The sequence below is a fragment of the Ascaphus truei genome, chromosome 14 (assembly GCF_040206685.1).
Source record: "Ascaphus truei isolate aAscTru1 chromosome 14, aAscTru1.hap1, whole genome shotgun sequence".
Lineage (NCBI taxonomy): Eukaryota > Metazoa > Chordata > Amphibia > Anura > Ascaphidae > Ascaphus > Ascaphus truei.
This window is the reverse complement of record NC_134496.1, coordinates 11,242,825-11,256,119: the sequence shown is the minus strand read 5'-3', so window position 1 is coordinate 11,256,119 and position 13,295 is coordinate 11,242,825. Positions and strand designations below refer to the sequence as shown.

Sequence of the window (13,295 nt, the reverse complement as noted above, 5' to 3'; positions counted from 1 at the left end):
AGTGATCGCAGCAGATGTCTCTGCCCTGCACATACTAACCCTGATTGTTCATACCACGATCAAAAAATACAAATCTGACATCCAATTTGCAGGCCCTTGGACCTTTTGCTGCCTGCTTCAGATCTGTCATGCACAATGTGCAAAAACTAGAAACAAACCACAAGTTATAATGGAAACTGCTTCTCTTATACATTAACTTTTCCATTCTTTTCCATTTTGCTCAATACTATATAAAAATTAGAACTTATTTCATTAAAAGTTTAAAAAAAATGTTTTAACTATTCATTTTTCATACAAATCAGGGAGGGGTACAGAAATGAAAAAAGGGGGGGGTGTTATAGTGTGTTACAATCTGGGAAATGTAAATAGATAGGTCTGACTGGCTTCGAGGAGACGGCTGTCTCCACCTAAAACTCATTCCTAACACCAGCTGATCAAGCCCCGGTTTAATTATGACACAGGACTACTGTATTACGCTGCTAGATTCATCAGCCTAGCGGCTACTATCCCCCCGGGGGCCTTGGGCCTATTCAGGCTCATATCAGTAATGTGATTGGGGGACAGCCCTAACGAAATCTAGCCGTGGTCGCCAGATCTGAGGACAATTGTGATAATTATCATTAACCAGGCAAGTAAGATTGGTCATCTGGCATGCAAACCTCTAGTTAGTTATTTATTTATTTATTTAAATGCCCCCAAGTACCCTGCCAACCCGTAAGTTAAAATGATGGAAAGTTTTTTTTGTTTTTTTAAATCGTTTTATTTGGTCATTGTTGTAATATTATTCATAGGGAAACTATTGCATGATCTCACCTGATTCACAGATTGTCTGTAATACACTTAAGGAGTGTTGTCTGTACTTGTGATCAGAATGGGTGGGTAGCTCTGGTTTTTGGGTAGGTGCTGACACAATGTAAAGCTGTTGATTAGAAACACTCCGCGTACGTGTGAATAAAATATTTCTTTTTATGTGATGGCTTTTGGCATGCAGCATAATTAAGACCATGCTACATGGACACGTTCAACATGGCAGTCACATGGCATGTGATCCAAACGTATACTTCAAGCCACAAACCGTGTTTTTCCAGGAAAGATCAGAATAAAAGAATGAGAAACGTGTTGGGGGAAGCCCATACAAAGCATGTGTTCGTATTGTTAATGGGGTCTAAGAGATAATGACACTGTTGTGGACTTGTACTGTAGGATGCACATTGTTTTGAGCCCCTCTCACATAACCTGTTCCTGCTCCCAGATCTGGCCTGCATGTACAAGCTGTTTAGCAGAGTGCCGAATGGCTTGAAGACCATGTGTGAGTGTATGAGCTTGTACTTGAGGGAGCAAGGCAAAGCCCTGGTTTCCGAAGAGGGAGAAGGGAAGAACCCAGTGGATTATATCCAGGTGGGTAATGCATATGACTGGTACCTCGTCCATATATTGTGTCCCCAGCAAGTATATTGTGTCCCCAATGCATATGACAGGTACCTCGTCCATATATTGTGTCCCCAGCAAGTAGTTCAAAGCCAAATAAGCAATTTATGAAATAGTTTAAACCAGCAAACGTTTCTCAAAAAACTAATGTTTTCCTCAAATGGCTTTTTTTTAAAATGTATTTCTTTAAACCTGACAAACACTAAACTGTTAAAAGTATTACAAGGACATGTGTGTTTCCATTTAATAGAATCTAGTAATTATTTTAACCTTATTTACAACTATGAAGTTGGTGGATTCAAATACATTGTAGAGCCACAGGATTATTGCATTAAAACAAGTGCTGTGGGATGGCATCCGTGGCAACTTTGTAAACCAGGCGTTCTCAACTTCAGTCCTCGAGGTCATGTTTTCAGGATATTCCGGCTTCAGCGCGGGTGGCTCAATCAGTCCCGGCTTCAGCACAGGTGGCTCAGTCGAAGACTTAGTTCCTTGAGAAAAGTTTGCTAATGATGTATATTTTACAATGATTTTATATTTTGCCATTTTGCAATTTGATGACTCAAGGTTATTACAAGTTATAATGTAGTGTTATAAATCAGGGGTGGCCAACTCCAGTCCTAAAGGGCCACCAACATGTCTGGTTTTCAGGATATCCCTGCTTCAGAACAAGTGGCTACATCGGAGGACCGGTCTTCGACTGAGCCTGTGAGCCACCTGTGCTGAAGCTGGGATATCCTGTAAACCTGACCTGTTGGTGGGACTAGAGTTGGCTGTCCCTGCTATAAATCATATACAAGTTGGCTTACTTAAGATACGTGGGGTGGGCTTGACACAGAAGTATCTACTTTATTTTACAGGGACTTCTCGACCTGAAGAATAGATTTGACCGTTTCCTCCAAGAGTCCTTCAGCAACGACAGACTTTTCAAGCAAACCATTGCGGGTGACTTTGAGTATTTCCTTAATCTCAACTCCCGGTCCCCTGAGTATCTTTCCTTATTTATTGATGACAAGCTGAAAAAAGGAGTCAAGGGAGTAAGTATTGCAACCAATAAAAATTAATTGAACACAGCACTTTAGTAATAGTCTGAATTGATTGGTGTGTATATATGTATATAAAATATTATATTATATTGCTTACATGGTGCCTTATACACATTCTTGCTTTTCTCCCAATAAAAACAACAGATTTTCTGTTAATCAAGAGAGAAATATGACAAAAAGTGATGTAGCTTTATTTAGAATGGGTTTAGAGGGGAACCATTCAAACAATTCAAATGTTCCTAAGAATATTTGTTTGGCTTCAAAATTAGCAATGCAAGTGCTTTTAGCATTTAATTTGTTTTTTAAGAATGATACTTTTCACTTTTGATGTTGTAAAATTAGTTTTAAGGGACTAATGCATCTTTCCGAACTTTGTGGTGTCTTGTGTTTACCAAGCTATACTTTTTTTATGGCCGACCCTAGTGTGTCACCGTCTATTATAATAAAACCTGCTTTATACATAATGTAGAGCATTTGGGAGTGTAATGATTTAAACAATTGAGTTGCTGGTTCTGGTTCATTTTGAAAGACTCCCTCACTCATGCAAGTGAGGAATACAATATAGACTGCCGTCTTCATTACCTCATCAGTAACCGAAGTAGCTTCATTACCAACACACCTTAAAACTTTCTAGACACCAGCCTATGACGCACCTGAGCCATGATGTTGTTCTGTGACTGTTAAAACAATATTGTGACTGTTCAGTCTGCATCTTCATCGTGACGCTGCAAAAGGTCCTTTTTTTAGGGCATCAAATCCCCGCTGTTCGCGATTTTCAGCTTTAGGGACCCAGCTGGTTCTTGAGATAATTGCAGATGAAGTTACCACGTTTTAAAAATCCCTCCAGGAGGAAATGCAACAGCTGCCAAACCTTGGGTCAATGGGAAGCTCATTAAGTGTTTACAACAAACCCCCGCACAGCAATGTCTATAAATGGTGCTTTTCCCAATAACCTCTATTTGCTTTCTTCCAAGCTGACAGAACAAGAAGTAGAGTCTATTCTGGATAAGGCGATGGTCCTCTTTAGATTCATGCAAGAAAAAGATGTGTTTGAACGTTACTACAAGCAGCATTTGGCCAGGAGACTTCTTACCAACAAGAGCGTCTCTGACGACTCTGAGAAAAATATGATATCCAAGTTAAAGGTGAGATGCCTGGAAATTGATTTGATGCACTTGTGAGTATCAGTATATATAGAAAATATGCTGCATGCCCCTCCTATCACAGTGGAATAGTTATTGAGTAGTAATCTTGTGACGGGAAACACATTTTTGCATTAACTTCCTGTGACAATATTCTGAGGGTATAAACATTCTTCACAGTAGAGCGGTTTCTGCCTATTTTAAGAAACTGCAGTTACATTAAACACAGCAAGTGAGACCAATATTCTTAGTATGACTTATTAGGGATATCCCTGCTTCAGCACAGGTGGCTCAATCAGTGGCTCAGTTATTTTGACTGAGCCACTGATTGACCCATCTGTTGCGAAGCAGGGATATCCTTCAACCCTGACCTATTGGGGGGCAGGGAGGGTTAGGGGTGAGGTCTTGAGGGCCGGAGTTGAGATCCCCCCTGTTTTAAGGAGATTTATTTTTTGTGTGTGGGTTGCCATTTGTTTAATTAAAAGAACGTTGCTGTGTTTTGCAGACGGAGTGTGGGTGTCAGTTCACGTCGAAGCTGGAGGGCATGTTCAGAGACATGAGCATCTCGAACACCACTATGGACGAATTCAGGCAACATTTACAGACAACAGGGGTGCGGAGTAATATCTGTCTGCTTGTCTATGTGCTCTGGTATCATGAGGATCATCCGACAGTCCACATGGCTCGCTGACCGGTGTTATACACAGCTTTGCGTGTCAGCTGCTATACACACGGTCACATCCTCAGTGCAATATAGGCCACCAATTCTCTTCCGTTGTTTTTCAGGTCTCTTTAGGAGGAGTGGATCTCACAGTCAGAGTGCTTACCACGGGCTACTGGCCCACACAGTCAGCCACACCAAAGTGCAACATCCCACCCGCTCCCAGGCACGCTTTTGAAATATTTAGAAGGTACGATCAACATAAATTCAACGTGTGTATACTTTCCTCCGTCACATGCCAGCTTCCCAGTTATTATTGTATGTCCCTGTTGTTTCTATGCAGCTGCTAGCTCTATATGCTTGGAGCTAAATGGCACGCAGATTCCTGGTTAAACTTGTATTGAACAGGTAACTAGCGTGTCCTTGCAAAAAGTCTGTGAAATGTAAACTGTGTGCAAGGCTCAAATGTGAACTGGGGATAAGATAAAGGAGACTAGAATTATTGCTGTTTAAATTAGTATGGACTTTTTACCACAAAACGATCAGATGCCTAATGAAAGCATAGTATATTTAAGATCTGCCTCTTTCACTGTGTGGGGTTTGTCTGGACTAAGAAGCCACATGTAACGGAAGGTACCATGGTGGTTGAATCAGATTGCATTTAAGTGAATGTGAATTTTTTGGAAGATTACTCAAATTGTATTTTAATCTACCTGGAAATGTGCCGCCCTTGGGCACTTGCCTGTGTCTGCTGCCCTGCTTCCCCTTCAGAATCCAACACCCAATGACGCCGGGGACGTCACCAATGCGGCGTTGCGTTGCCATGGTAACGTGCCGTCATTTGTGCCGTCCGCGGCGTCATTTGACGCTCGCTTTTGAAGGAGACGCAGGAAGCGGCCGGCACAGGTAAGCAAGTCCTTTCCCATTAGGTCCGATAGGCCGAGAGCGCGGCAAATGCAAATGTGGGGCAGACATTTTTGCCGCCCCCAAATGTTGTTGCCTTAGGCCTGGGCCTAATGGGAAATCTGACACTGAATCTACCCCCATGTCTTAACATCGCTGAGACGTAACTAGGTTACTAAATTGAGCCATAGTGTTTTTTGTTGTGAAAATGACAAATACAAATAGCCTTGTAATATATTTTATTTCAAATATTGTGTAATGTAGATATATTTCCACGTAAACCTTGCTTCGTTTTCACTGTAAGATTATTTCTGCTATGCCTATTAGGGAGCAATTTGTTGGTAATATCTCAATGATATTTATTCCTCACAGCATCTCGCGTCTGCAGGTTTTTAATTGTATAAGTTTTTTGTTTGCAAATCTTAAACAGTCTGGCGCTGTATATCTGTGGGACAGTGGGAATGTCCGCCTTATAGCCGTGTGACTGACCTGCTTCAGGTGTGTTTGTAATTACTCGATTGAGATCATTAAAACTAAAATAGTGTCCTTTTTAAAGAGGCAATTCATGCGGTTTGAAGTAGGGGTCTTCGGAGCTGAACCCCATTAATTTAATCTCCGGGGAACCCTGCTTCCCGAACTACTTGCTTTCAAAGGGGTTCCGGTATCTCAGCGAAGTTTAAAGCTCCCGGTCAATGGGCCAGTGCTGCACTCGGTCACTGCTTCCTATTGTCCCGAGGGACACGGGAGCTTTAAGCGGCCATTGTGTGATCCCTACTAGCCAGAGCGCCTACCGGCACCCACTCCGGTGGTAAGTATATTCGGAAGCAGTGGGTGCCCAGAGCGGAAATTGACGGGGTTCAGCTTTGGAGACAGCTTGCTTCAAACCAATGTTAAAAAAAACCAGTGCATAGATTGCCGCTATAAGCATGGAGGAAAGGTGTGGTTTGCATATGCATTTCTATTGAAGTCCTTTCTAATTACTTTCTATTTTCTATGTAGGTTTTATCTCGCTAAACACAGTGGTCGGCAACTCACATTGCAGCACCATATGGGCTCAGCAGATCTGAACGCCACCTTCTATGGACCTGTTAAAAAGGTAAATCAGGAAGGTTATTCATTCAACTGTAATAGTGCTGAACAGGCTGAGAAGTGTGATCTCACACCCTCCCCCCACCACACACACCCACCCCCACCACACACACCCACCCCCACCACACACACCCACCCCCACCACTCACACCCACCCCCACCACTCACACCCACCCCCACCACACACACCCACCCCCACCACACACACCCACCCCCACCACACACACCCACCCCCACCACACACACCCACCCCCACCACACACCCACCCCCACCACACACCCACCCCCACCACACACACACACCCCCCACCACACACACCACCCCCCACCACACCAAACCACACACACACCACCACCACCCCACACACCCACCACCCACCACCACCACACACATACACACCACGCACACACACCACCACCACCCTACACACCACCCACCATCACACCCACCACCCACCACACACGCATACACGCCACAATACACACACCACCACCACACACGCACACACACCACCACCACCCACCTCGCACACACGCACACACCACCCCTGACACACACGCACATCCCCGCCCCAAAACGCCCCCCCTCCCCCCCCCCCATACACACACAATGGGAGATTCTGTGCATTCGTGCCCTGATCAGCACTATCACACGTCAATGAATAACCAGTGTTAGTGTGGCCAGCGGCATATTACCCACCTTTTAGATCACCACCTGCTCTGCTGCCCTGTAGACCAGGGGCGCACAATTCTAGTCCCCAAGACCAACAGGTCAGGTTTTCAGGATATCCCAGCTTCAGCACAGGTGGCTTAATTAGTTGTTGTCGTTGACTGATCCACCTGTGCTGGAGCAGGGATATCCTGAAAACTTGACTTGTTCGGGGGTCTTGAGGACGGGAGTTGAGCCCCCCTGCTGTAGACCACAACTATAGTCACGTGTCTCTAGAGTGGAAGCTTCTTCCTTGATGCATCACTGGCTTTATAAACAGAAGCATGCTATATAATGATAATAATAATAATAATGTTTTTCCTTAGTGTGGACAGTGTATGTAGTGCTGAATTTGGCAGGCACACAGTCCCTGTGCCAAAGAGCTTAGTCTAATTTGGGGTGCATGAGCCACAGGGAAATAATGACTTGCCCAAGGTCACAATGAGATTTGACACTTTGTTCACCTGCTTCAAGGGCAGTGATATTACCAGCTACTGCGCCAGGTTATGAGCTACTCCTTCAGGATGAGCCGCGTTTGAAATGAACGTGTACTTTAAACGTGTGTAGGATTTGTACAGCGAGGAAAAGCTTTAGGCTGCTCCTGATACGGTCTGCATTCTTCTTTTGCTCTATATTGTAGAATGTAAACATGTATTAATAGGGAAAGGGTATTATCCTGTTTCGCCAGGAGGACGGATCAGAGGTTGGAGTCGGAGGTGCCCAGGTGACTGGCTCGAACACACGAAAGCACATCCTGCAAGTCTCTACCTTCCAAATGACCATACTAATGCTCTTCAACAACAGAGAAAAGTACACCTTTGAGGTATGTACATCTTTATCAATGTACATTGTATTGTATGTCTATATTTACATGTATATAGCGCCAAAAGTGTACTCGGCGCTTCACAAAGAATACAGTACAGGGAATTATAATACAATAAGAGCAGCAAAATGAGACAGTAGGAAAGGAAATCCCTGCCCCGAAGAGCTTACAATCTAAGTGGTAGGATGGGAGACTTTCAGAGACATCAGGTGAGGGAATAAGTGCAGTAGATGGCAGTGTTTGGTCACAATGGGTGGTAGGAGTGACTGGGTGTGCGACAGTAGTCATGAGTGCAGGCTGTTGGGATGCTTAACTTGTGGGGCGAGTTTTAAGGTTAGTCAGTATTAAATCAGAAGGTTAACACCATTTACAGGGGAAGAGAGGGTTGGGAGGTGTGGGTGAGAGCAGGTGTGTACATAGCGCTTCACAGTGGCAATGCACGTGAAATAATAATATAAATAACATACTGTAATGGGAATAAGCGCTTCAGACATAAGTAACATTTAGGAAAAGGACTCCCTGCCCCGAAGAGCTTACAATCTAATTGGTAACTAGGAAGGTGTGACTGCAGGGAGCCACGGTCGAAGTGTATAGTATAAGTCACAGAGCTATCCATGTGCTGCATTAAAGAGGTGGGTTTTAAGTTGGATCTTAAAGGTGGGTACAGAGGGTGCTAGTCGGATATTGAAGGGTAGGGCATTCCTGGGGTATGGGGCAGTCAGTGAGGGGTTTAATGAGTGGTTCTGTTGAATCAGGGAAGATGAAAACCACTTGGCCCACTTCGTCTGCCGTCATATTCTGTTTGTCGCACATACTTTTACTTCCACTCTTATTGGACAGGGGACAGGTTCATATTGCCTATAGCTGTGCGGTCCTGCTAGCTGGGGGTTCCCCTAATATTGATCTGTGGCGGTCCTACACCACAAGAGGACATGTTACCTCTGGGCAGGTTCCTGCATTCGATCCGATCAGGAATAATGTTATAGTTACTGATTAGTTCATAGGCCTGCTGAACACTTTTTTCATTTGTGAGATTTGCAAGAAAAACCACGTAGAATCAGCGTAAGATTGCAATTGTCTGGCTGTGCCTCTTAACTGTTTAACTTCTGTCTCGGAGCACTGCGTGTGGTTTGGGTTTGGTCATAGGGGAAACTTCACTTAGCTTTTTGAGCTTGTTTTTGCCTAATGGTAAGAAGGAACTGTCCTTGCCTTCAAATATCATTCTTTAGGACAGGGGGTCAACTCCAGTTCTCCAGGGCCAGCAACGGGTTAGGTTTTCACAATTTCCCTGCTTCAGCACAGGTGGTTCAGTGGAAGACTGAGCCACTACTTGAGTTGCCTGTGCTGAACTGGAGTTGAGAACCCCTCCATTGGGAACCCAGTAACTGCTTTTAAGATGGCAATTGAACTCCAGATATGTCCCAAGCTTTAAAGGCTAAAATGAATCTTTCAATTTCTAATCGGAGCTGCTGTTAAGATACTGATGACTTCTCGCTTTTAGGAAATCCAGCAAGAGACGGATATCCCTGAGCGAGAGCTAGTGAGGGCCCTGCAGTCACTGGCATGTGGGAAGCCTACCCAGCGAGTTCTCACAAAGGAGCCCAAATCGAAAGAAATCGAGAGCGGCCACATGTTCACCGTCAATGACCAGTTCACCTCCAAACTGCACAGAGTTAAGATCCAGACAGGTGCGTGGAACCGCGTCCCGTGGCAGACATGTTATTGTGTAAAGCGGTATTTTCATTAACACATGCTTGATCCATTCTTTCTCTTCTGCAATTGGCTACTTGTTCGTACTTCTTAGCGAGAGGAAAAACAAATGTCCTATGTAGAAGTAAATTAACATTTGTATACCACTTATTAAATTTAGTTGCACATGTCTTTTTTGTTTTTAACGTTGATGTCATGGTAGGTGATTAAGCTACGTTTTGGGGGGTGTTTTTTTTTTGTTTGTTTACTATTTGCTTCTATGTGCTTTGGTTAATATGAGTAATTTTAGGAATGTATCAGGTAGTGAGCAATGATGAAGGGATTATCCAATAAGTGAGACCCGCACACAAACAAGAAAACTATTGACAAAACATTGTCGATAATTCAATATTTTATATCGGTAGAAAACCTCATACAAGGTTTAAAAAAAAAAAAAAAAAACTACTGTCAAAGCTATCAAAAGGTGATAAGTATAAAACACGGGAATACACAGTGACAATAAATCTCTAACATACTGTATACAAAGGAAAGATAAATACAAGATATGTCTTAACACCATGGATTAAGGAGTGAATGGGATACACATCACCTAATTAATACCTTATATTATGCAAAAAGTTACGCAAAAACATGGCTAATTCACAGAGCGGTCAAATGCAAAAAAGAGCAGCAATTATAAAAGGAGGGGGGGGCAACATTTCAGGACCCGAAGCCCATTCCCACACATACTAACGCAGTACTTCCCCTGTGTCCCTCCTCAATCATCTCAAAGTTCCAAATTGTAGAAACCAGCCACACTCGGTCTCTTGTATAGTGTTTGTACTATAATGATGAAGGGGTCGTACCGAGCAGATATGGCTTACCTCTCCCGAGAAGATACCTACCTACATGACCTCACATTGCATGACTTGTCTCCCGCATTTCCAGTGGCTGCCAAACAAGGGGAGTCTGACCCGGAGCGGAAGGAGACGCGGCAGAAGGTCGACGATGACAGAAAGCACGAGATAGAAGCTGCCATAGTTAGGATAATGAAATCTAGAAAGAAGATGCAGCACAACGTCCTAGTAGCAGAGGTAACGTAACCACACCACTTCTTTCTGAACCAATAAGTCAAAGGTGCATTTGCACAACAATCTCGGTTGCCATTTATTGTGGTAGCTGTATTTGTGCATGAGCAGGTGCCAGAAAGGCTAGCAATACATTGAGAAACTCCAGGCCCCTGGTGGCAAAGGAAATAAACACACAGACTTTTTTGGCTGGGTAATTCTAAATAATCGAATGGGCTTTTTCGGAACATTTTGGGCTGAAATTGCCCTTTGACTTCCATGGGAATTTTTAGACTTAAAAGTCCAGACGGCTGATTTGAACTATATAGAATAAGGCCCTTTGTGTGTCAGTCCAGCTTAAAGGTTTATGCAATAAGCTGATTTAGGCCATGAGGGAAGGAGTTTTAAGAAATGGTTGTCAGGTCAGTGGGAAGGCGGTACTAAAATACAAAAAAAAAAAACATATTGGTGCCCAACCGCAAGCATCCAGTATTTCACATACTGTGCAATACATTCTGGGAATTGACCTCAGCATCAGTCCATGGTCCTTCCTGTGAATTGTGGATTCCCACTCAACCGCAAAATCATGTAGCATAATGTGTACCATTTTTACCTGTTGTACAAGCTAAAATATGTTTAATATATTTCAATTGAAGGCCCAAAAGCTTGATATCAAAGTCCATGCATAGTGTAGAACAGGGGGCTCGACTCCAGTCCTCAAGCCCATCAACCAGGTCAGGTTTTCAGGATATCTAAGCTTCAGCAAAGGGGATTCAGTCAAAGACTGAGCCTCTGATTGAGCCACCTGTGCTGAACCAGGGATTGATTGAGCCATCTTCGCTGAAGCTATGATATCCTGAAAACCTGACCTGTTTGGTGGGGGGGGGGGGGGGGTTTGAGCACCCCCGGTCTGATATAGAATACTCTGTGTTAAGGGTAAAGGCTCCTACCTAACTGGAAAACAAGTACTGTAGCGTCAATTCCAACGTTTCAATGATCAAAGCATCGACCTAAAGCGGTGCAGGAAATTAACTCGGCAGCTCTGTTTAAAAGGAATGAAAATGCCACTGTAAAGTATGGATCAGAATAAAAAAGGGAGAAGCAGTTTTAGCCTCCCAAGCTGTGTCTTTGGGTGGGGGGTGAGAGGATGTCCCATAGAAGTGCAGCAATGTCTAAACCAATGTAAAGTAATGTGTTGGCTCCCACTCTGTTATTTCTGGGAAAATGTCTCTGCGGGTTTTTCTTATGTTCATCAATCAAACAGGAAAGCAAATTAGTTGGTAATTTAAAAAAGAAAGTCTTCTGATCCGTTTATAATTTGGGTTCCCTTTCTTGTGTCTACTGAGCACATATCAAATCCCTACTTGCTGTTGATAGATAAATTGCATTGTAAAACTTGTTTTCTTCTGTTTTTTCACTCTAGGTAACACAGCAATTGAAGGCCCGATTCCTTCCAAGTCCAGTTGTTATTAAAAAACGTATTGAAGGACTTATTGAGCGAGAATATTTAGCGCGAACACCTGAGGATCGCAAAGTATACACCTACGTAGCATAGAAAGTGCGTCCTGCAAGTTGATTTACTCATGGACTTCATACCCCTTCGCATGAACTGGGAAGTTCTTTTAAATCATTACACATTTACGAGCGCTGTCTCCTAATAAATTACAGTATGTGTTCTAGAACATGCACAAGCCTACGAGAGTTTTCAACATCGACACCCCACTGGGCTTCCGAACCGTTTACCCTTGTAGATACCATTATTACAGTTCCTTGGGGGAATTGTTAACATGCAGATTTTTTTTTTGTTCTGAATACTGTATGGAAAGAACGGGGAACACCAAAAAAAATAAAATAAAAAACCAATTTAGAAAATACAAGTCATTGAAAAGAAGTTAATAAAATTGTTGGGATTTTATTTTTCCCCCCAAATAATAGTGGTGGCGTAAGTCTGTTTAATGTATATCTGCTAGGGTCATTGCACTTTTTTTTCCTTAAAGGTAGGTAAAAATAAATGTATTTTTAAATGATCTTGCTGAATTCCCAAATACTGCTCAGTTTAGGGTATTTAAATCTGCTTAGAATGAGAGGAACCTCGCTTACAATACCAACTTTGACCACTTTGAATGCTGATTCCTTACCGTGCTTCACATGCACTTGGACACAGAATTGGTTGAGTAAACTAGTATTAAGGGCTATCACTTCAACTCGAAGACGTGCTTGCTGGTTTTCCCCCCATACATAGGGTTCTAAATACTGAATAGGACTCCTAGCAATGTTTGTGCTCACACTGGAACTTCTTGGCTATATTTTGCTGGCAGAGAGAATATGCCTCAGATGTTTGTAGGTTTATCATCCACACAGACAGCAAGCAGTAAGGGAATGGGCCATGCTTATATGAACAGCTGTTTGAGGCATAACAAGACCATGAAATGAATTAATCTTGGCCAACAACTTCAGGTTTGTTGATGTACACCCCTTAGTACAGCGTTTTGGTGTGTAGCTGGTTTATAGTCAGACTCATATACGCAGCAACTTCGAAATGAGAGGCTGTTGGTTCTAAGTAGGATTTGTAGACAAAATCAGTATCTTGAAAAATGCATGTTTAATAAATCTGTCAGCCAATAGGAGACACTCATAGCGCTCGTCATTACTTGAGACAAATTGCAGATGGTGGCCATTGCGTGTGTGCGTGCGTATGCAGCTAGAATGCTCTAGCCACCTTAATGACCTAAAATAAG

At 43.1% G+C, this 13,295-nt stretch overlaps 1 protein-coding gene across 2 annotated transcripts in view; it reads left to right on the top strand.

The window, feature by feature from the left end:
* CUL3 (cullin 3) overlaps nt 1-12,489 on the top strand; it is a 67,231-nt gene extending 54,742 nt beyond the window's left edge. Inside the window, exons 7-16 of one of the 2 annotated variants that reach the window (XM_075569692.1) lie at nt 1,253-1,398; nt 2,289-2,465; nt 3,449-3,619; nt 4,122-4,229; nt 4,403-4,527; nt 6,180-6,276; nt 7,670-7,801; nt 9,303-9,489; nt 10,439-10,584; nt 11,981-12,489. In XM_075569692.1, the coding sequence (XP_075425807.1) occupies nt 1,253-1,398; nt 2,289-2,465; nt 3,449-3,619; nt 4,122-4,229; nt 4,403-4,527; nt 6,180-6,276; nt 7,670-7,801; nt 9,303-9,489; nt 10,439-10,584; nt 11,981-12,112 (1,421 nt within the window). In that variant the 3' untranslated portion in view covers nt 12,113-12,489. Of the gene's footprint in view, nt 1-1,252; nt 1,399-2,288; nt 2,466-3,448; nt 3,620-4,121; nt 4,230-4,402; nt 4,528-6,179; nt 6,277-7,666; nt 7,802-9,302; nt 9,490-10,438; nt 10,585-11,980 lie in introns of both variants that reach the window. The other variant, XM_075569691.1, reaches the window with a different exon arrangement.
* Nucleotides 12,490-13,295: the final 806 nt, after the last annotated feature.